This window comes from Corythoichthys intestinalis, chromosome 12 (assembly GCF_030265065.1).
Source record: "Corythoichthys intestinalis isolate RoL2023-P3 chromosome 12, ASM3026506v1, whole genome shotgun sequence".
NCBI classification, from domain to species: Eukaryota; Metazoa; Chordata; class Actinopteri; order Syngnathiformes; family Syngnathidae; genus Corythoichthys; species Corythoichthys intestinalis.
The window spans coordinates 13,093,599-13,114,715 of NC_080406.1; the positions used below are offsets into that span (position 1 = coordinate 13,093,599).

General features: G+C 41.6%; 1 protein-coding gene across 1 annotated transcript in view; it reads right to left on the bottom strand.

The window, feature by feature from the left end:
• Positions 1-3,218: 3,218 nt before the first annotated feature.
• Positions 3,219-21,117, bottom strand: part of LOC130927323 (protein FAM171B-like) — a 33,530-nt gene continuing 15,631 nt past the window's right edge. Inside the window, exons 2-8 of the mRNA XM_057853082.1 lie at positions 19,104-19,337; positions 18,942-19,034; positions 18,695-18,853; positions 18,384-18,554; positions 9,365-9,481; positions 9,141-9,264; positions 3,219-4,605 (exon numbers count right to left, since the gene is read on the bottom strand). Coding sequence (XP_057709065.1) covers positions 3,741-4,605; positions 9,141-9,264; positions 9,365-9,481; positions 18,384-18,554; positions 18,695-18,853; positions 18,942-19,034; positions 19,104-19,337 — 1,763 coding nt within the window. The 3' untranslated portion in view covers positions 3,219-3,740. The remainder of the gene's footprint in view (positions 4,606-9,140; positions 9,265-9,364; positions 9,482-18,383; positions 18,555-18,694; positions 18,854-18,941; positions 19,035-19,103; positions 19,338-21,117) is intronic.

The window sequence follows — 21,117 nt, forward strand, 5'->3', positions numbered from 1 at the left end:
GCATGTTGGCGACATGTTTTATTTTCGTCTGGTCAGTGCATGTGTGTGTGTGGAGGGGGGTTCTATTCATCAGCCAATCAAACGTGAGTTTGAGAGGGAAAAAATGGACTAGCACATTTAGCAAGTGGAAAAGGGGTAAATATTAGAGCTGGGAATCTTTGGGCACCTAACGATTCGATTACAATTCAGAGGCTCCGATTCGATTATAAAACGATTATTGATGCACCCCCCTCCTTTTTTTTTTTTTTTTTTTTTTTTTAATGTTTTGTACATTAGTTCCAAAATTGTTCAAAAATCCTCTCAGGCTAAACCAAACTACTATTTCAGTATCAAGTATAAACATATATATAACAGTGAACAAATATACAAAAATAACAGTAAATAAAATACTCCAGTCCCCATTCTGTATCAGCAGCTTTAAACTACATTCAATTAATTTATTGTTGTGAATCAACTGTTACAATTGTTAAAATTGCTCCCGGTATTCCATAATTTCCCTTCTGTCTACTTTTGTCAAAGTTTTAAAACTATTTCATCATTTAAAGATAGATTCAAGACAAGATTCTGCCGATTTAGGAGTATTTTAGATAAAAAGTTAATTAGGTTCGCTACAACAGAGCCTTCTAGAGAAGTCACTGCTTTAGTACTGCTTTAAGATGGCGGCTGTTTACTAACGCCGGAAAGTCTGTCATTTCATATGTCGGTTCAGTAATATATGTTCTAACACCGCCGTCGTCTGTCATTTCGCATCTAGTTCTACATATATATGATATCTATTGTAGCCGTATGTTTGTAGCAACTAGCAACTGGGCGTTGTTTGTAGAGGCTGTCGACCGCAGTCAGGTATGATTGTTTTTTTATCTAGCGGCATGAGTTGAACATGATATTTACTCTCGGTCCGTTCTTCATTGCGTCCCAAAGACCGCGCTGACTGCGTTTTACTTCTGTTTTACCTGGTATAATTCAATAATCAGAATTTGGAAGTTTGTGAATCGTTCTCGAATCTTCCATGGCCGAATCGCGAATAATCTAAGAATCGGAAATTTCGCACGCCTCTAGTATATATAAGTCTGAACATAACGAAAATAATTCACTTAATAATGGTAGGGTCAGTTGTATCCTTACAACATACGGGAAGGCAATCTAAATTACCTATATAACTGAACTCATTATAAAATGCAAATTAGGTTGCTTAAAAGTTGGTGGGGACAATTTGAGCATCCTGAAAAGTTGGTAGTGTTATGTCCCTATGCAAACCTACGCCCTTGCCGACGCACCTGCTTATAATAGTCAGCCAGGATCCCTTGGAATGTTCAGACATATTCAGTCATTTGTTGCTTTGATAGCTATAAATCTTTAATTTGCAGTGGTTCCCAAACATTAAGTATCGTCTTAAAAGTAAGCTTGAGAACGATAAACCGATACAACCGGATATAAGGTTTTACAGGTGAGAGATACAGATGTATCGATAGTAAAGTTACCATTCGACAGTAATTAGCCATTAAATATTCAATGAACCGATAGTAGAGATAGAATTCGGCAATCGCGAGCACAAAAATCGGCTTCTAATGCCTAGTTCAATGCATTGCTTAATATGATAATAATTTAGCTTTTACTTCACACACTGCGCTTGTGTCATTCACCACACAGCGCACTTAGATCGAGACCGCACGCATGATATAATATGGACAAGCACTACTCACAGTCGTGGTTGCCTTAACTTCCCATGCATTTCGGCAGAACCGCTACTAGTCGCCGTCATTACCCGATTGTCACGGGCGTGTCATAACAACGCGAGAGCTAACGAAACCACGCTCCGTAGCATTTTCTTCACAGCCCAAAACGAAACTAGTAGTGGCAATGAAGCAACATGCTAAAACAATGGACAGTGTGATCACCGACGCCAGCGACGTGCAGCGATTGATTTTCAACGCACCCATGAAAACAAAAGTCGGACTTTGAAGTGATGAAGTCAGTCAGATCTGTTCGCATGGGACAGAGCTAGTGTGAAGTGTGGAGCGGTACAGAGATCGTGAGTTTTTACCCCTGGAAAATAACTCACTACAATGGTGGCTAGGGCGGCATATTGTTTCCACGAAACGCAGTCTACTTAAATATGAACATGTGGATTAGTTGATCTTCCTCAAGAAAAATCTGCGCTTCAAAAAAGATATGGACAGTGATGAGGAATAAAAAATGAGGAAGCACAGGCATAAGTGAATGAATTTGCTGTGTATTAGGTTAAAGTAATGATTATTGACCTGTCTGTTTTTATTCACCCAATTATACCAGTGGTAAAGCATAATTTATTATTTATTTATGATAACACTAGCAGGTTTAATTCTTTTATTTTCTAGGGCTGCTGCATATAATTAATATTTTTTGTTTGTAAGATGTTTACGTTGAAAGTTTGCACTTAAATTACTTACCTCTTGTGTTTAAAACACCAGGAAATACAGTAATTGAATTACTGCACTTTATTGTCGTTTGTCACTGGAGTTTTATTTTATTATCAATCCCATCCAACAAAATGACGGTCATATAGTAAGCCTTTTTTTTTTTTCCCATAAAAAAATAAAACATAACATTGGTATGAAATTTTGTTGTTTAATTTTGCTTTATTAGAAATTTGGTATTTTTATATGCTTAAAATACTGTACAAACACAACAAATATTTACTATCGTATCGTTTTCACTCTATCGAACCATATCGTTCTTACACAATCGAATCGTATCGAATCGCTCGGCCTTAAAAATGTATCGTTTTTTAATCGAATCGCAACCTGTGTATCTAGATACATATCGAATCGGCTTCATGCCAGAGATTCCCAACACTATTTAAAAGCTTTCTGAAATAACTGATACAGTTGCCCAGTGTTAAACAAAACCCAGAAATGCCTCAATTTAGAGTACCTGCTGTTCACCCACGAAGTAGGAATTGCCAGTGCCGACTGGAAGGCATGAGCAGAGAATCAAACCCAGAACCCGTCGACTGTGAGGTAGGCATGCGGCCCTTACACCCACTCTTACCTCTCAAGTTCTACCTCCCGTTCAACAAACAGTATTTGGAAACTAAGATTGTACGATCCTGACCTCTAGTGGATATACCCTGCCAACACGCACTGGCACTTAGAAAATTCTTTGCTTATGGGGGAATACGATGAAAAAAAATACTGTTTAAACCTGTAACAACATTATCAATAACACGTACACATGCATCGCAGTTTTAATTTATTTATGTTTAAAAATGTGTCATTCGACATCATGCCAGCAGAAAGTAGTTCATTTGCATTAAGACAATTTCAGTTCATGAGATTACATGACGAAACCTACATGCAATAAAAACTGTTTGTGTTGAGGGTGTTCAGGAAAAGGAGTCACTGGGATAAAACACAAATTAACATTTAAAGGTTAAACTAAAAATCATTGGTTGATGAACTTGGTGGTATTTTAAACCTATGAATGTACATAAACACAAAAGCAATTTGTGAAAATGTATTAAATACATTTGTCTTATCATTCTAATGTGGAACAAGAGTTAATGCAAGCACACTAACATGAGAGGCAGCCAGGTCCTCGTTCCATCAATATTACATAAGATTATATAATATTATATAAGACGATTCAGCAAAAATGCTGTTTTGTAAGTGTGACAAATGCAGAGAGTAGTGAAAATGTGGAAAAAAGAGCCACAATCCTTCCTTCGAACACATTGTCAAACAGACATGAATGTTGCTTAGCTACTGAGAAATATGTTTGCCACTGGACGTCCTTTTTATAAAAGTAGCGTTCCGCTCCAGAGTGACAGCTCGCCTGCTGGGCGTCTGGTTCATCTCGATCATATCCACTCCCGAATCTAAACTGGTTTCTTGACTTTCCGCCGTTCTTCTTCTCCTCTGCTGCTCCGCCACGGCGTAATGGATCTCAGCAGCAGGTTTGCCCTCGAGACTCACGAACCAGGCCCGGGGAGGTTGCGACGAAGGAATTTTTGAAAGTTCTGTCACAGCGTCCATCGAATGTCTACTGACCTTCATTTTGCTTAATGTTTCTGGAACTGAGGCAGATTCGAGAAGGCCATACTGGCCTCTGGTTGTTGGTACCTGAGCGTTTTCCAAGTTGCTAACTTTGCTTTCAGAATCTCCAACTTGGTTTAGAGCTTGTGATGCATTTTGGCTGCATTTTTCTTCACTCAGATTCTCTGTGTCACCAGTGTACAAAGCCATTGATTTACTCCAATGGGGCTGCTCCTGTTGGTCTTCCCCTTGGAAAAATGCAGAAGCATGCATAATGGCAAGCGGCTGGTTGTAAAATACCAGAGATTCTGTCAGACATGCTGGGAGTCGTATCAGCTCAGTCGTATTGGTTGAAGGATCTAAATCACTGGGTTCAGCAATACCAGGCAAAGCATTGGGATTGGCTATAATATTGCCATTGTATATGGCTACATTGACATTGTGTTGTTCATCCCTTTTTTCAGTAAACTGCTTCAGGCCATGTTGAGATTGAGTAGATCCCTCAATGTCTTCATTGCTGCCCGTCATGGTGAATTGGTCTTTTTTCATCAGTGGTAGCAACCGTGTGACTTTAGTTTGCCTCACCGAGGTTCTAGAGGAGAAAGAGAATACTTTAAGGAGCAGCTTTGAAACTCATTTTGACGTACATTACTACAGATTTTTTGGACTATAAGCCACTACTTTTTCCTTCATTTTGAATCCTGCGCCTTATAGTCCAGTGCGACTTATTTGTATTTGGGTTAATAGGTAAAACTTTATTTGACAGCGGCGTCATAAAACCGTCATAATTATGACATGACACGGATGACACTTATTGACAGATTTCATTAAGTGTCATCCAGCAAATTATGTCACTAACTCCATTTATGTCCAGCTAGGATCTTTTAATCCATTCAAAAGTGAAATAATTTGCTGGATAACACTAATTGACATCTGTTATAAGCATTCATTAATGCTTATGACTAGAGATGTCCGATCACGTCATTTTCAAAGTACCGGAATCGGCAAAAAAATATCGCCCATGCCTTTTTTAAAATATATATATATTTTTTTTTTATTAAATCGTTTTCCAATTGTACTTAACGTTACAAACATAATATGTTACACTCATCCAGAGTCTTTAGTTTAGGCTTACGGTAGGGTTATCAAATTTATCCCGATAATGGTGGTAATTATTTTTTTTTAAAAATGTATCACATTAAAATATTTGATGCAAATAATGCATGCGCTGCACGACCCACCCACGCATTGTCGCGCTCAATCTGTAATAGCGCCGTTTTACCTATATAGAGAGATAAAAGGCAGTGCAAAATGAATAGAATGAATTTTGGCAGCCTTCAGATCCTTATTTTAATTGGCTAAAGCCTTACAATCCCTCTCCCTGCGATTAGAAATATCACGGGAAGCAATGTGGGGAAGCAAGGTAGTAAATGATCTTTTTCTTAACACCTTATATTAATGACCAACGCAGAGAAGATTTATCAATTGGTAGCACTACGCACAGTCATGGTTCCACTTCCCATCATGCATTTGGGCAGGCCACAGTATCATTTACTGAAAGTTCAACAAATACACAAGATGGCAATATTTAGTCACAATATACAAAGTCACAAGTCTTTCTATCCGTGGATCCCTCTCACAGAAAGAATGTTAATAATGTAAATGCCATCTTGAGGATTTATTGTCATAATAAACAAATACAGTACTTATGTAGTGTATGTTGAATGTATATATTCGTCTGAGTTTTATTCATTTTTTTCTTAATGCATTGCCAAAATGTATATGATCGGGAAAAATTAGCGGGAATGATTGGAATTGAATCGGGAGCAAAAAAAAAAGCAATCGGATCAGGAAATTTCGGGATCGGCAGATACTCAAACTAAAACGATCAGGATTGGATCGTGAGCAAAAAAAAACATGATCGGAACAACCCTACTTATGACAGTGTCATGTCATAATTATAATTGTCTAATGACAGTCTTATGGCGCCACTATCAAATAAAGTGTTACCAAATACTATAACTAGTAATTAATGAAACAACTAGAAGAGTAACCGAAGAAATCCGTAGCACAGAACATGAATTTGGATTGTTATTTACATTTGTAGCGCTGCAATTCGTGCTAGGAGGCATGTTGGACAACAACAGTGATGACAGCAGGTGGCAGCAGAGGTTGACTGTCTCCCCCAAGGGAGCAGTGATGGCCAAATGAAGCATCTTGAAGCAATAAAGTTTGCAGCCAATTGGTTCAAAGCTTAATGGTGGTACAATTGGTCTTACAACAGTTGTATGAGGTCGCTGTCAAACAAAGTTAATATCTTCTGGTGTAAATACCCCATAATACAGTGAGGACAGCTGCGGCTTATAGTCCAGTGCATATTATCTATGAACAAATGTCGTTTTCGTGTCAAACTTGGTGGGTGGCGGTTTATAGTCAGGTGCACCATATACTGCGAAAATTATGTTTTTTTTTTCATATATAATGAAATTACTTGTGAATATTAGCTGTTTGCAGGGTTGGCTCATAGCGATGCTTGTACATTAATTAAATTACGTAAAAATTCTGTAATTTACAAAGTCTGGAATTAATCTGCGAAGCATTTGTTCTCTGTGCACATGAATTTTAAAGGGTATTAAAACACTAAGGGGCAGTGAGACATCAATAGAACCGTTATGTGGCAAGATAACAAAAAAATAAATCACATTCATGAGCAATTATCGAAAATTGATCGAAAATTACGAACATTTCCGAAAGTATTCCGGAAACAGCAGAATGGGGCGGAGACGTCATAACAAGGAAATGAAAGTTCGTGTTTTATCAAAAAATCGCTAAAATGGTTCAAACCTGTCATGCTATGTGGTCTACAAATAGCCATAGGTCGCAATGTAGTACCCATGAGTTCCCGAACGCGAGAAAAAGAGCTGGACTATGCAGACAATGAGTAAAGTTCGTCCGTGCTAAGAGGGCTAATTTTGCAGACCCAGCCTCCGGCACGGTTTTGTGTAGTGCGCATTTTACACCTGAAACCTATTCGAACTATGGACAAATGAAATCAGGTTTTACTAAGAAATTGCTGATGAAAGCAGTTGCGGTGCCCACCATACACGCGCAGCCACCAAAATGTCCCGAGATATCAAGAAAGAGGACGATGACTGGTTCTGGTGAGACCACCCCAGGCTAACCAAAGGAGCGGACCAGCCAAGCTCGAAATAGCCAGAGTGAGTACTGTTTTGTAATAAAAACATATCATGCATTGGATATAGGAGTGGACACATGTATAAATTATCGCTCGTAAAATATATAGAACAAATCCTCTAATCTCATTTATATTTGTGTCTGTTGGCAGAGCGAAAACCTATGATAGCACAATAAATAATAATTATTCTATTCATTACATTATTTTGCGGTCACGGTGTATCAGCTTCACAAAAAGAAATGCAAAACAAACCATTCGGTGTTTCCCACAAGATATGTTGCCGGTGTTTCATCAGTGTGATTGCTCCCCTCAATGATCCTTTCATTAGGCTGCAATGGCTTTCGTTTGGGCTCAAATTGGTAACCCAAAACACCACAGAAAGGTTCATAACTCTCATTCAGTACTAAGCACTGAGCCGGTTGTTTCCTTGTCGTGACGTCACGCACACAATATGCTAGATTTCCAGGATCTTGGGGGCGGGTCCTTTTAGCTTGACAATCGATCAAAATTTCTACCATTTTCTTGGTGTTGCGATGTGTGTAATTACACGAAGTGGCATGATATGAATCCAAAAGGTTTATGCGTTTATGGATAAATGATGGAATATTAGCATTTCCCCAGGTGTTGTCATACCCTTTAAGGTCCCACAATTTGCTAGTACTATGCCCAAAATGAAGCATTGTAAAGTATTTGTAAGTATAATACGAATGGATTTTTTAAATTTTTTTAAATTTTTTTAAAAGAAAAACTATTCACTGTCCATACACCATACATCCATGAAAACTGGGAAATTGTTTTGTAGTTTCAGAGGTTGAGCATGATTATGGACGTCCACATACTGTACGTTTTGGTGCATCACAATTTGATAGGATATATCAAAACACACATGGTGACACGCCGTGATGATCTTACTCACGGTGAGTAAAGTCAATGTTATTATACATAAATGAAAGTACTTTTTGACAAACTTTAATTATACTGGCATTCATACAATATGATGGATTTTCTTGTGCTTGTATCAATGTATTATTTATACAGTGATGCCTCGCTACTTCCGCTTCAAACTTCGGGCCCTCAGTCCGTCGTCGATTTTTTTTTTTTTTTTCCCATTAAAAAAAATAATAAATGCAGTATTTCATATAGCTGTCCAATCACGTAGTCTCTCACTCTCGCGCCTGCCGCTTTTCTTGGTCAGGCAGTGCGCACTGGAGTTGCTTATTAAAGTTAACGATGATTGACAGACGTTAAGGTTTGATCTCACTAGAGATGCATGGGAGCCAAAACTTGCATGCGTCAATCATCGTTTAACTTGTTAAACAGTTGCTGTGGCAACTCATTGTGGGTAAGTGAGCAGCTTGAGCGGATTTGAGAGGACTCACTCAATGAAGCATTCAAGAAAGAATGGGCGCTACTTTGCGGTTTTTCACTTATTGTGGCAGATTCTGGTCCCCATTAACCGTGAAAAACAAGGGATCACTGAATTATTGTACAGGATTCCCGATGAGGGGAAACTAACCTAAATATTCTCTTAAAAATGTGTTTAAATGTTTTTATGTTTTTGTTGTTTGTGTAGTTTTGTTATTAGAAAGGAAGTTTTCAAAGTCACCCCTAAGACTCAATTGGTCACAGCCCATTAACATAACAAGTGGACTTTAAACCAATTGAAAACTAAAGCTTAGAATCACTACAAAATGGAGAGCCAATGGTAAAGCATGGGCATACTGTAAAACACACAATTCTTAAGAACTGATCTGCCTGAAGACATCAAAGCAACTGAGGAGTGATATATCCCGTCAGCTGGTCTGAAATTAGGATTTTTCAAGTGTATAAAGTATGGTTTATTAAAGCTTTTTTAAAAGTAATTTATCATTTTGTTTTCACCCCATGAACATTAGTTGAATATGATACTTCGTGACACAAGTCCTCCTTACCTGTGACAACACAATATTCCAACAAGAAGGCAGGCAAAAATACAAAACAGTCCTCCAACCGCGACCATCAGGAATGATGGATATTGTTCCAAGAAATCACTGAGGACGTCACCCCTAAAGACATCTGTAAAACATAGATTGAAGATGGAGACATATGAAGTATACACCCATCGATACCAATCTTCTGCCATTAAAAGCCTTCATCGCTCATATTTAGCGCTTACCTCCAGTTGTTGGCATAGGTGCAGCAATCCAGTAACCAAGATGAGGAGCTGTGAATGTCCAACTCAGTTTTCCACTCTCTGACACGACTGTCCCTAATCCCTGTCTCACCCAGCCACCTAAATGAAATCAACGATTTAAAGTAAAATAACTGAAGTGGATGTTCGACACGGCATTGTTTTACTACTCTGTAGCTGCGTTAGGCCAATTATTAAATTAATGGTGATTTCCTGTCAGTGTTGTTTTCGTCAACGATGACGATAACGAAAATATTTCGTAACTAACAATTTTTTCATGACGTCACGATGATGCGCTGAAAATGTGTCTTGGAAGACTAAAACATAACGAGATGGATGCCACTTGCGTCAGGTGCTGCTTGGTAAGTTTTGTTTTCTTATCTTGGCAATACATGCCATGTGGCTGTAACCTTTAAAGGTCTGTGCTGAGTGATCATCACACACTAAATATAGAATTCATAATTGTATTGACAGGTCACAACCGTCAGCCACTGCGCAACGCCTTCAAGTAGTGGGCCGTCCTACAGTTCGCTTCAGGTATTCGCAGTCGGTCGCAGTTCGTCAACACATTCAGCAATCCAACGCCGGATTTAGGTTGAAAAAGTATGAAAGCTGTACCGCATACAAACAGGAAGGATTGTCTCAGGAGTGATTTGTTTGAGGATTCAAGGTAATTATTGTATTTTTCGTACCATGCATGCATTTTGAAACGTGAAAAAAATCAATGGGAGAAATTAACCGCTACAGACTAGAATCATTCTTCGACATATTTATTTATTATTTATTTATTTATGTATTTATTTATTTTCCCTTCAGGCATGACAAATCCAAACAAACATACAGCATTTTTATGTGTTTACAATTAATTCAACCCGAAAAGAAAAGGGCTGACGGGAGAAGCCGAAGCTTATTGAAACCTGTCCCCATTATACCATATAGGATGCAGAAAATATCGAATATCAATTTTTGACATTCAGATTTCATAGTCAAGTTTTTTTTTTTTTCTTTTTTTTTTTTTTTTTTTTTTTTTTTAATAGTAACCATCCCCTCTGATTGTTCATTTTCCCAATAGTCCAATGTCGATCGTGGCAATGTGCTCGTTATGTTGATTAGATCCAGTATATTTACGTGAAATAAAAGCTAACTGCACCTTTTTTCTGCTTTTAACCAAGAATCGATATTGTTTTACATCCATATCTATAAGGATTTCAGGGATTTAAGCATTTATTCACAGGAATTTTCACCGGAAAAGCTCTGTTTACATATGGTGCCGCCACATTGACTCACAGACTAGCATCGTGCATCGACATATTTACGTAAAATAAATGCTAACTGCGCGTTTTTTTTTGCTTTTAACCAAGAATTAAGACTATTTTACGTTCACATCTATTAACAATTCAGGGATTTAAGCATTTATTCACAAGAATTTCACCGGAAAGGCTCTGTTTGCATATAGCGGCCGCCACATTGACTGACAGGCTAGCATCGTACTTCAACATATTTACGTAAAAAAAAAATGCTAATTGCACGTTTGTTTTTGCTTTTGACCAAGAATTGAGACTGTTTTACATCCATATCTATCAAGAATTCAGGGATTCAAGTATTTATTCGCAAGAATTTTCACCGGAAAAGCTCTGTTTACATATGGCGGCCACTCCACATTGACTGACAGACTACCATCGTACTTCGACATATTTACATAAAATAAATGCTATGTGCACGTTTTTTTGCTTCTAACCAAGAATCACGACTGTTTTAAGTCCATAGCTATAAAGAATTCAGTGATTTAAGCATTTATTCACAGGAATTTTCACCGGAAAAGCTCTGTTTACATATGGTGGCCGCCACATTGACTGACAGACTAGCATCGTGCATCGACATATTTACGTAAAATAAATGCTAACTGCGCGGTTTTTTTTGCTTTTAACCAAGAATCAAGACTGTTTTACATCCATATCTATAAAGAATTCAAGGATTTAGGCATTTATTCACAAGAATTTTGACCGGAAAAGCTCTGTTTACATATGGCGGCAGCCACGTTGACTGATAGACTATCAAACATCGACATATTTACGTAAAATAAATGCTAACTGCACGTTTTGTTTTTTTTTTGCTTTTGACCAAGAATCGAGACTGTTTTACATCCATAGCTATAAAGAATTCAGGGATTTAAGCATTTATTCCCAAGAATTTTCAATGAAAAAAGCTCTTTGTCTATGATTCCACACGGTCAGTTTTGACAGCCACGCCAACAATGCAGGCCCCCTATTAATCGTCCCCGCGTCCGGTGTCCCGTTGTTACGGCACTAGGCCGTAGTTCTGTCACTCTCCCTCATTTTCTCTCCCCAGGTCGCCCAGCTGCTGCTAATTGTCATCAGCCCTGTATATAAGACTGGCCGGCCAGCCTGACGGGAGCTGGATACTGCCTGCTGCCAGCTAAACAATTTGGGTTCAGTTATGTTTTTGTTAGTTATGTTGCCAATTATTTTTCTGTAACTACTTGCTTTTGCACATTTGGATTTTTGTTAGGAAATAAAATTGTTTTTTTTTGTTTGCTACAACCCCCGCTCAGCGCCATCATTTGTACCACGCCCGGCCAAGTTTTTTTCTCCGTTATGGTGCCGTTGGCACGTAACAATTGGGGGCTCGTCCTTTTTGGAGTCGTGGTATGGTGAGGTGTGGTGTTTTAGTGGGGTTGTGTGTGCGCGGGCTGCGGCTGTGATTGTTCTGGTGTGGATGACGCTCGCTTGGGTCTCCCAGCGTAGGTAGGGGGGTGCTCTGCTTGGCCGAGTTGCTCGGCCATTCCTTCGGGCATCCGTTTATTGTTTTAGTTTGTTTTTTTCGGGGCGAATCCTGGGCGGAGTGGATTCTCTGGCGGGGGCTGCACGCCTCGAGCCCGGCAAGCCTCAGAAGATAGTATAGGCGAGTGGGGGGTGTGATAGGTTGCTGGGGGGTCCGCGTGGTGCGTCTGCCGGTTGTTGGTTGGCTGTTTTTCTTGTGGGTGGGCGAGTTGCGTGGCTTCGCGCGTGTGATTGGTTCGGGTTTTGTGTCGTATTTTTTGTGTGGTTAGTTGTGGGCCGGCTGATTCCGGTGTGCGTCAGCTGTCTTGGTTCGGCGTTTTTTTTGTGGTGGGTGATGGCTTCTTTTGATTTGGAAGCGTTTGTTGCCGATCCTGCGGTGGCGGTGTTTGACGGCTGTAGGAAGGGCGATTTGGTTGCGATCGCTGAGCATTTTGGTGTTCCTGTTTCGGCGGCGTTGCGCGTTAGCGAGTATCGGGAAGCGCTGCGCGCTGTGTTGTTGAGGGAGGGGATTTTGGGTTCGGTTGTGTCCGGCGATCCCGTGACTTCTCCGGTGCATCGCGGGGCGAGCGCGGAGGTGCAGCTACCTCCTGTGGGTGATCGGACTGCGGATAGCATGGAGGATAAGCCTCATAGGTTTGCCGGGCCGGTGGATTCCTCCCCGGAGGAGGGGAAGGAAAGAGAGTTTCAGCTCAGACGTGACCTTGAGCTGAGACGGATCCAGTTGGACGCGGAGCTCGAATTACGGGTTCGAAAGGAGGAGAAGGAGAGGGAGTTTCAGCTCCGACGTGAGGTCGAGCTGAAGCGGGTGCATTTGGAGGCCGAGTTAGAGTTAAAAAAGCTGGAGGCTGATACGGCGTTGCAGATGCGTAGATTAGAACTACAGGCGCGCGGCAGTTTGAGCCCGGGGAGACCCGCTTCAATGGGGTCATCGGACTCTTTTGATGTGACTAAGCACGTTCAGCTCGTGCCTGTTTTTCGCGAGGCGGAAGTGGAAGCGTATTTCGGTGCGTTTGAGCGCATTGCGTCCGCCCTGCATTGGCCAAAGGATTTTTGGGCCATTTTGTTGCAGTGCAAGCTTAGTGGCAAAGCTTTGGACGCTTGCGCTTCGCTTCCGGTGGCTGATAGTTTAAGTTATGATGCGTTGAAAAGTGCAATATTGCGGGCCTATGAGCTAGTTCCGGAGGCTTACAGACAACGTTTTAGGGGGCTGAAGAAAGCAGCTGAACAAACTTATGTGGATTTCGCCCGGGAAAAAGGCTTGTTGTTCGACCGGTGGTGCTCGGCCAGTAAGGTAGTTACCTTAGCTTCTTTGCGTGATCTCATCTTGTTAGAGGATTTTAAGAACTGTCTTCCTGAACGTGTTAACGTTTATTTGAATGAGCAGAAAGTGCCCACGTTACAACAAGCTGCTGTTTTGGCGGACGAATTTACTCTTACACATAAGGCTGTTTTTAAATGTGATTCTGGGGCTAAGGTTGTCCCTGTTGAAACCCCGTCGCAGCCATACTCGCCTTCTGCCTCTAGGTCGGAAAGGCCTTATCATTGTTTTTATTGTCGTAAGCCTGGTCACTTGGTGGCTGACTGTGAGGTGCTGAAACGAAAGCAGCCATCATTGAGTCCGAAGGGCGTTGGACTTATGCAGGCTGGTCCAGTTTCTGGACTTAGTCCTCCTGTGGTGCAGTCTGGTTCCGCGCCTGACAAGTGTTTTCAGCCTTTTATTTTTGAGGCTGTTGTGTCAGTCCCTGGAGGTGCCAGGCGCAGTGTTAGGGTCTTGCGTGATACCGGTGGGTCTCAGTCTTTTATTCTCTCCGGGGTGTTGCCTCTGGGCCCTGCCACTGACTGTCATTCCAGTGCTGTGGTGAGGGGTATTGGGATGCGATATGTGCCAGCTCCTTTACACAGGGTCTGTATTCAGTCTCCGTTGGTGAGTGGAGTGTTTCCCTTAGCTGTTCGTGAGGAGTTTCCTGTTGGGGGGGTAGACGTCATTATGGGGAATGACGTTGCTGGGGGAAAAGTGTACGTTTCTCCTGAAGTGGTCAGCTTCCCTATTGACGTTGACCACGGCTGGTTAGCTGAACGACACCCAGATGTGTTTACGGTCAGTGTTTTGACAAGAGCGCAGTCGAAAAAGCTGGCGGAGGGGGGCGAAGTGGATTTGGGTGATTCTATATTGGCCCCTATGTTTAGGGAGGATGGGGTCCCCTTTCGTAGCCATATTGGGGATGCTAATGTGGGGAAGCCTTGTGTGGTGCCTGTCTCCTTTCTGTCCCCCCCACTGACAAGTGATGCCCTTATTAAAGCTCAGGAATCTGATAAAACCTTGTCTCAATGTTTTTCCGTTTTGGGAAAGGAGGGGAAAGGACAGTTCTTTCTTGAGGATGGCATCTTGATGCGCAAGTGGGTTCCTAGGGCCGGTAACCGGACTGGGTCAGAGGACTGGCGGACCGTTTTTCAGATTGTGGTCCCTGTAGACTATCGACCACATGTGTTATCGCTGGCTCATGAGCACCTCTGGTCTGGGCACCTTGGCATTGCTAAAACATACGATCGGGTTTTACAACACTTCTTTTGGCCAGGTTTGAAGAAGGATGTGGTCTGTTTTTGTAACACCTGTTCAACCTGCCAGGCTGTGGGGAAACCAAACCAGGTTGTACCACCAGTACCCCTGCACCCGGTGCCTGCGGTTGGTGAGCCTTTTGACCATGTTATTGTTGATTGTGTTGGCCCACTGCCTAAGACCAAGTCCAGAAATCAATTTTTACTAACTGTTATGTGTGTTTCAACTAGGTTCCCTGAGGCTGTGCCCTTGCGCCAAATCACCGCCCCTGCGATTACTAAGGCACTTTTGAAATTCTTTACTCTCTTTGGGCTTCCCAGAGTGGTGCAGACTGATCAAGGCACCAATTTTTTGTCAAGGGTTTTTAAGCAGACACTGCAGTCCCTTGGGGTGACCCATTCTGTTTCTAGTGCCTACCATCCGGAGTCTCAAGGGGCCCTAGAGCGCTGGCATCAGACGTTAAAGTCTATGTTAAGCAAGTTTTGCTTTGCTACCGGAAAAGACTGGGACGAGGGAGTACCATTTGTGCTGTTTGCGATCAGGGATGCCACTCAGGAGTCCCTAGGGTATAGTCCCTCTGAATTGGTATTTGGACATAACGTCCGTGGTCCTTTAAAAGTTCTTAAGGAACATTTTCTCTCGCCGCCCTCTTCTAAGGTTAGGGTGTCAAATTTTGTGGAAAAGTGCAAAGAAAGGCTACAGCAGGCTACGTCACTCGCTAAGGATGCCCTTGCTTCTACGCAAGCGAAGATGAAGGCGCGGTTTGACCAGAAAGCTGTGGTGCGGCACTTTCGACCTGGGGATAAGGTCTTGCTGTTGCTTCCTGCAGCGGGCTCTGCCTTGTCTGCCCGTTTTTCTGGCCCATATGTAGTGGATAAAAGGGTTTCTGACACAAATTACCTTATCCTGACTCCTGAGCGTAGGAGAAAAACTAGGATGTGTCATATTAACATGCTTAAACCGTTCCGTGAGCGAGGGTGTTCGACGGCTGCGGCTTTAACAGCGTCATCTGGACCAGCGGTTACCCTTGAATGCCCATCGGGGGAGGAGGGCTTGGAGGTGCCATGTGCTGCTCATCTGTGTGGCAGGCTAACTAATTCAGAGTATATGCTAAGTATTGAGTCTCATTTGTCTTATCTGCCTGCTGAGCAGCGTGAGGGCATTGTGGCCCTGCTGCGGTCATACCTGTCACTATTTAAAGACACTCCTTCTCAGACCAATGTCCTTGAGCATGACATAGATGTGGGCTCTGCTGCTCCTATTAAACAACATGCTTATCGGTGCCCTTTCGAGAAGCGTGAAGCCATGAAGAAAGAGGCTACCTACTTGTTAAATAATGAGTTGGCCAAGCCCAGCCGCAGTCCCTGGAGCTCTCCGTGCCTTTTAGTTCCTAAGCCTGATGGTACGTCCCGGTTTTGTACTGATTTTAGAAAAGTGAATGCTGTTACTGTGCCGGATTCATTCCCCTTGCCGCGTATGGAAGACTGCATTGATGGCATTGGACCTGCTGTGTATATTACTAAACTTGATCTCTTAAAGGGCTACTGGCAGGTGCCTTTAACACCCCGAGCATCTGATATCTCTGCCTTTGTCACTCCTGATCATTTTTTGCAGTATACTGTTATGGCATTTGGCATGAGGAATGCGCCTGCCACCTTTCAACGTCTTATGCAGCTGGTTCTTGGTGATGTTGCCAAATGCAGTGTTTATTTGGATGATGTTGTGGTCTACTCTGACACCTGGACTGACCACTTGATTACACTGTCCGAGGTTTTCCAACGTTTAGCCTCGGCGAACCTCACGCTAAATCTGGCAAAGTGTGAATTCGGAAAGGCCTCTGTGACGTACTTGGGGAAAGTGGTTGGTCATGGTACGGTTCGGCCCATAAATGCCAAGGTGGAGGCAATTTTGTCGTATCCGACTCCGACCACTCGGCGGGAGTTGCGCCGTTTCCTTGGGTTTGCGGGTTATTACCGATGTTTCTGTAAGAACTTCTCGGTGGTGGTCGCTCCCCTTACTGCTCTGTGTAGCCCGTCAGTGCCCTTCCTGTGGTCTGAAGGCTGTGAATATTCTTTCCAAGCAGCAAAGTCACTTCTGTGCAGTGCTCCTGTACTGGCTGCTCCTGATTTTTCGAAACCTTTTAGCCTCGAGGTCGATGCTAGCTCTGTCGGGGCTGGAGCGGTTTTGCTTCAAGATGACGGTGCTGGAGTTCTCCATCCTGTGTCCTACTTCTCTGCTAAATTTAATAAGCATCAGCTAAATTATTCCACCATTGAGAAGGAGACCCTTGCTATGCTGTTGGCCCTCCAGCACTTCTATGTTTATGTGTGTTCTACTCATTGTCCTGTTTATGTTTATACAGATCACAACCCCCTGGTGTTTTTGGCGAGGATGTCCAACCATAACCAACGGCTGATGCGCTGGGCATTGTTAGTACAGGGTTATAACCTTGTGATTAAACACAAGAAGGGTGTGAACAATGTTGTGGCCGATGCCTTGTCCAGGTCTGGTGACTAGTTGGCACTTGGGAGATAAGTGGGTTTATTTCATTTATTTTTTTTCCCCTAGGTGTGCCTGTTGCGGCCTCTGGTGGCTGCTTGGCTGCCTTTAGGGGGTGCTCCTGGGTTCTGGGCTCATGGGGTCGTGTTGGGACCGTTTGTTTTATGGGTGGGAGTGTTACGGCACTAGGCCGTAGTTCTGTCACTCTCCCTCATTTTCTCTCCCCAGGTCGCCCAGCTGCTGCTAATTGTCATCAGCCCTGTATATAAGACTGGCCGGCCAGCCTGACGGGAGCTGGATACTGCCTGCTGCCAGCTAAACAATTTGGGTTCAGTTATGTTTTTGTTAGTTATGTTGCCAATTATTTTTCTGTAACTACTTGCTTTTGCACATTTGGATTTTTGTTAGGAAATAAAATTGTTTTTTTTTGTTTGCTACAACCCCCGCTCAGCGCCATCATTTGTACCACGCCCGGCCAAGTTTTTTTCTCCGTTATGGTGCCGTTGGCACGTAACACCCGTCAATATCATTCTATCAGTCTATGCAACAAACTAACTTGTAGCGTTACAATAGCGTTCGCGTTAGCATAGCGTTCATGTTAGCATTAGCATTTAACGTAGTGACTCGGTGTCTTAAACTCTTGGAAAACATTTTACATGCAGTTCGTGGCGTCCAGGTGAGTTTAATTAATTGCAAATGATGTGCTGTTTTCCTGCTGAGTTTGTATTATCTTCATGTATTATCTTCATTGTAGACTCTACAGTTATGAGCTTGTCTGTCACGTTCATTCCAAATTGTTGGAAACCTTTTCTTTATTTATTTATTCATGGGCTAAAACTTTTGGAGTTTATAGACGAAAACATTTTGAGAATTGTCGACTAAAACTACACGAAATTTGTTGAAGTTTTCGTTGACTAAAACTAGACGAAGACGAACACATTTTGAAATGACTAAAATATGACTAAGACTAGTAAGTATTCTTGTCCAAAAGACTAAGACGAAAATCAAAATGGCTGCCAAAAACAACATTGTTTTCTGGTCAGTACTACCTTTTGCAATGAAATTTAACGTCTCAGGAGACTGGGTTGAATAAGAAGAGACATGAAGTCCATTAAATTCTTGAACATTACATGTTAGGTCTACCCACCAGTGGTCTGGTTATATAACCACGCTGGAACTGCATTCGAAGACTGTAGTCCACAGTTGTCAGGAAGTGTTAGGCTGATCTTTACTTGTCCGCTTATATGCAACTCTCTGTCTCCGGAGAAGAGTCGCACACTAATGGCCGCCACTGGATGCAACTCCATGCTAATGAGTCCTTGGGAAGACAAAACCACAATAATGATGCATTTTTGTCACTATCGTCAGATCGTAATTTTCAGTGAAATGATTGTAAAAACTGAAAATCCTTTTTTTTTTTATGAAATGGAACACCGATTCACAGTAAAATATACCAACCTGTTGCGCTACTAATGATTCCCAATGTCTTCGGAAAGTCTCTCCCTTCTATAGGTGGCTTGGGGAGGGTTAAGTAAGCTTTAAAAGATGTGATGTCACTGCCCTCTGTCAGGTTCAACAGACTCTTAGGGAACTGGACAATGGGCTTTAATGAACCAACTGCAAAGCAATAAACAAATACAGTACTTTAATCCAAGTGTGGATTTTTAAATGAATATTTCTGATAATGCTGGCAATGCTTCAGTACCAGATGTTTTGTCAGTGATCAGGAAAGTGTCTTCAAAAAGCCAGATGTTTCCTTGAGTCTGACCAAGTAGAGGTATGGTCACTGAGGAAAATACTGAAACACAGAAACATGCTTGAAATAATGTACCCGTCCTTTTCGGCTACTGTACAATAAACATCTTACTTGGTGTCCGGATCGTTTTGTATGGAACCACGGTGCAAATGTAGCCATCCCTGCATGCCACTACTGTGACAGGTGGTCCGTTTTCAAAGGGTACTTGGAGCAAAACAGCACCGTCTTCCCCTGTAAGAACCGTCTTTGTTCTGGTGTAGTTGACATAAAGATCCACCGTTGTCTTGTTCAGGTGCTGGCGAGTCAACATGTCGGTGACCTGCACCTTCAGGTTGAAGTTTAAACCTGGGGGGAAAATATCATTGCTCAGATAACAGTAGCTTAATATGGAAGGGACTGCAGGAATTACTTAATATGTTTTAGTGTTTTGAGGAGAGACTACACCCATCAAAGTTAATGCTGTTTTAGGCATGAAAATGGGTCAGGGGTTAAAAAGGTGAGAAGGGTGTGGAGGAAATATGTTCCGGTACATTGTATAACTAGGGCTGTCCCAAACGACTAATTTTCTCCCGATTAGTCAGCCGACTATTTTTACGATGAGTCGGCTTAGTCTAATAATCCCCCCCCCCCTTTTTTTTTAAATTAATTTAGCAATTAATTTTTTGATGACGCTTATTCATTCACAAAAACATTTAGGAACGCTTACATTTTTTATTAAAGCACAAATAAACTAGGGCTGCAGCTATCGAATATTTTAGTAATCGAGTAATCGACTGAAAATTCTATCGATTAATCGAGTAATCGGACAAAACAAATATATTTTGAGGTGAAGAGCAATTATAAATATACATGAGAAAACAAGACATTTCATCTAATCTTGAACCCTTTTCAGTCAATCAATGTCTTTATTTTTTATGTATATTGTTGACAACAGCCAACAATTGCATCTCAGATGTAACTAGAATAAAAAAATAATTCACTGCTTCCACTCAAAAAACCTTTAAATCTTATTAAAAAAATACCGTTACGCTTGATAACACACATCACTTAAAAGTTTGGATTTTTTCCCACGTGTTTCAATTGAATTTCTATTTGTGTCAAGCCATTTTTAAGTTCTAGTTAAGTTTTAAGTTAGTCTTCTGTAAGTCCTGATAGGATTTTGAGTTTTTGCAGTGTTCAAAATAAATGTATGACACAGGCTGTATTGTAGCACATTAAGGACCAGTGCTACTTGGTGTTTTATCCAGCAATGACGACTGAGCTAAAATTGATAGTTAGCATTATTGAGTTTTTATTTTACACCCTCATCACTCCACAACGCTATGTTATGTTAAAACCTGTATGTAAGACACATTAGCCACGCATCGAAAGTGGTCATAATTAATAGAAACCTAGCCCACCGCAGGGCTAACATTACTTGAGCTAGTGACAGTAACCTTAATCTTATTTTTTAGCGCTTAGCACTCTTTATTAGCACTTAGCGCTGTACTGCTTTAAGATGGCGGCTGTTTACTAACGCTGCCCAGACGCGACCGAGTCTGTCATTTCGCATCTAGTTCAACATACATGTGATCTCTATGAGACTCATCAGACGCTACCTGCTACCAACGTAGCATCGTGCGGGCTAGTATTTAGCAACGTCAGCGTCGTTTGTAGCGGCTGTCGGTTGCAGTAAGTTTTTTTTTGTTTTGTTTTTTTTGCTTCTTCCTCTACGCACGTGACATCAGCGCATTGTCCCGCATTAAAAGTAGTCCGAGCAAAACGTGATGCTTAGAGCTGTCAAAATAAATGATTACTCGAGGTGAATAAAATTACTCGGATCAGTTTTTAAACTCGAGTTACTCGAGTTCCTCGAGTATTCGTTTCAGCTCTAAAATAAACACGTAAATAACAACAATAAATCAAAACAAAACAATGAGGTCGACTGCTGATAACATTAACTAGTGCAAAAGATGGAATGTAAACATATTAAGAACACTGATTTGGCCTTTCCAATATGATTTTAAAAAAATCTTTAACAAAATATCTAGCATTAATATTATGGTATACTACTATATACAGTGGGGAGAACAAGTATTTGATACACTGCCAATGGGTTTTCCCATTGACTGTGTATCAAATACTT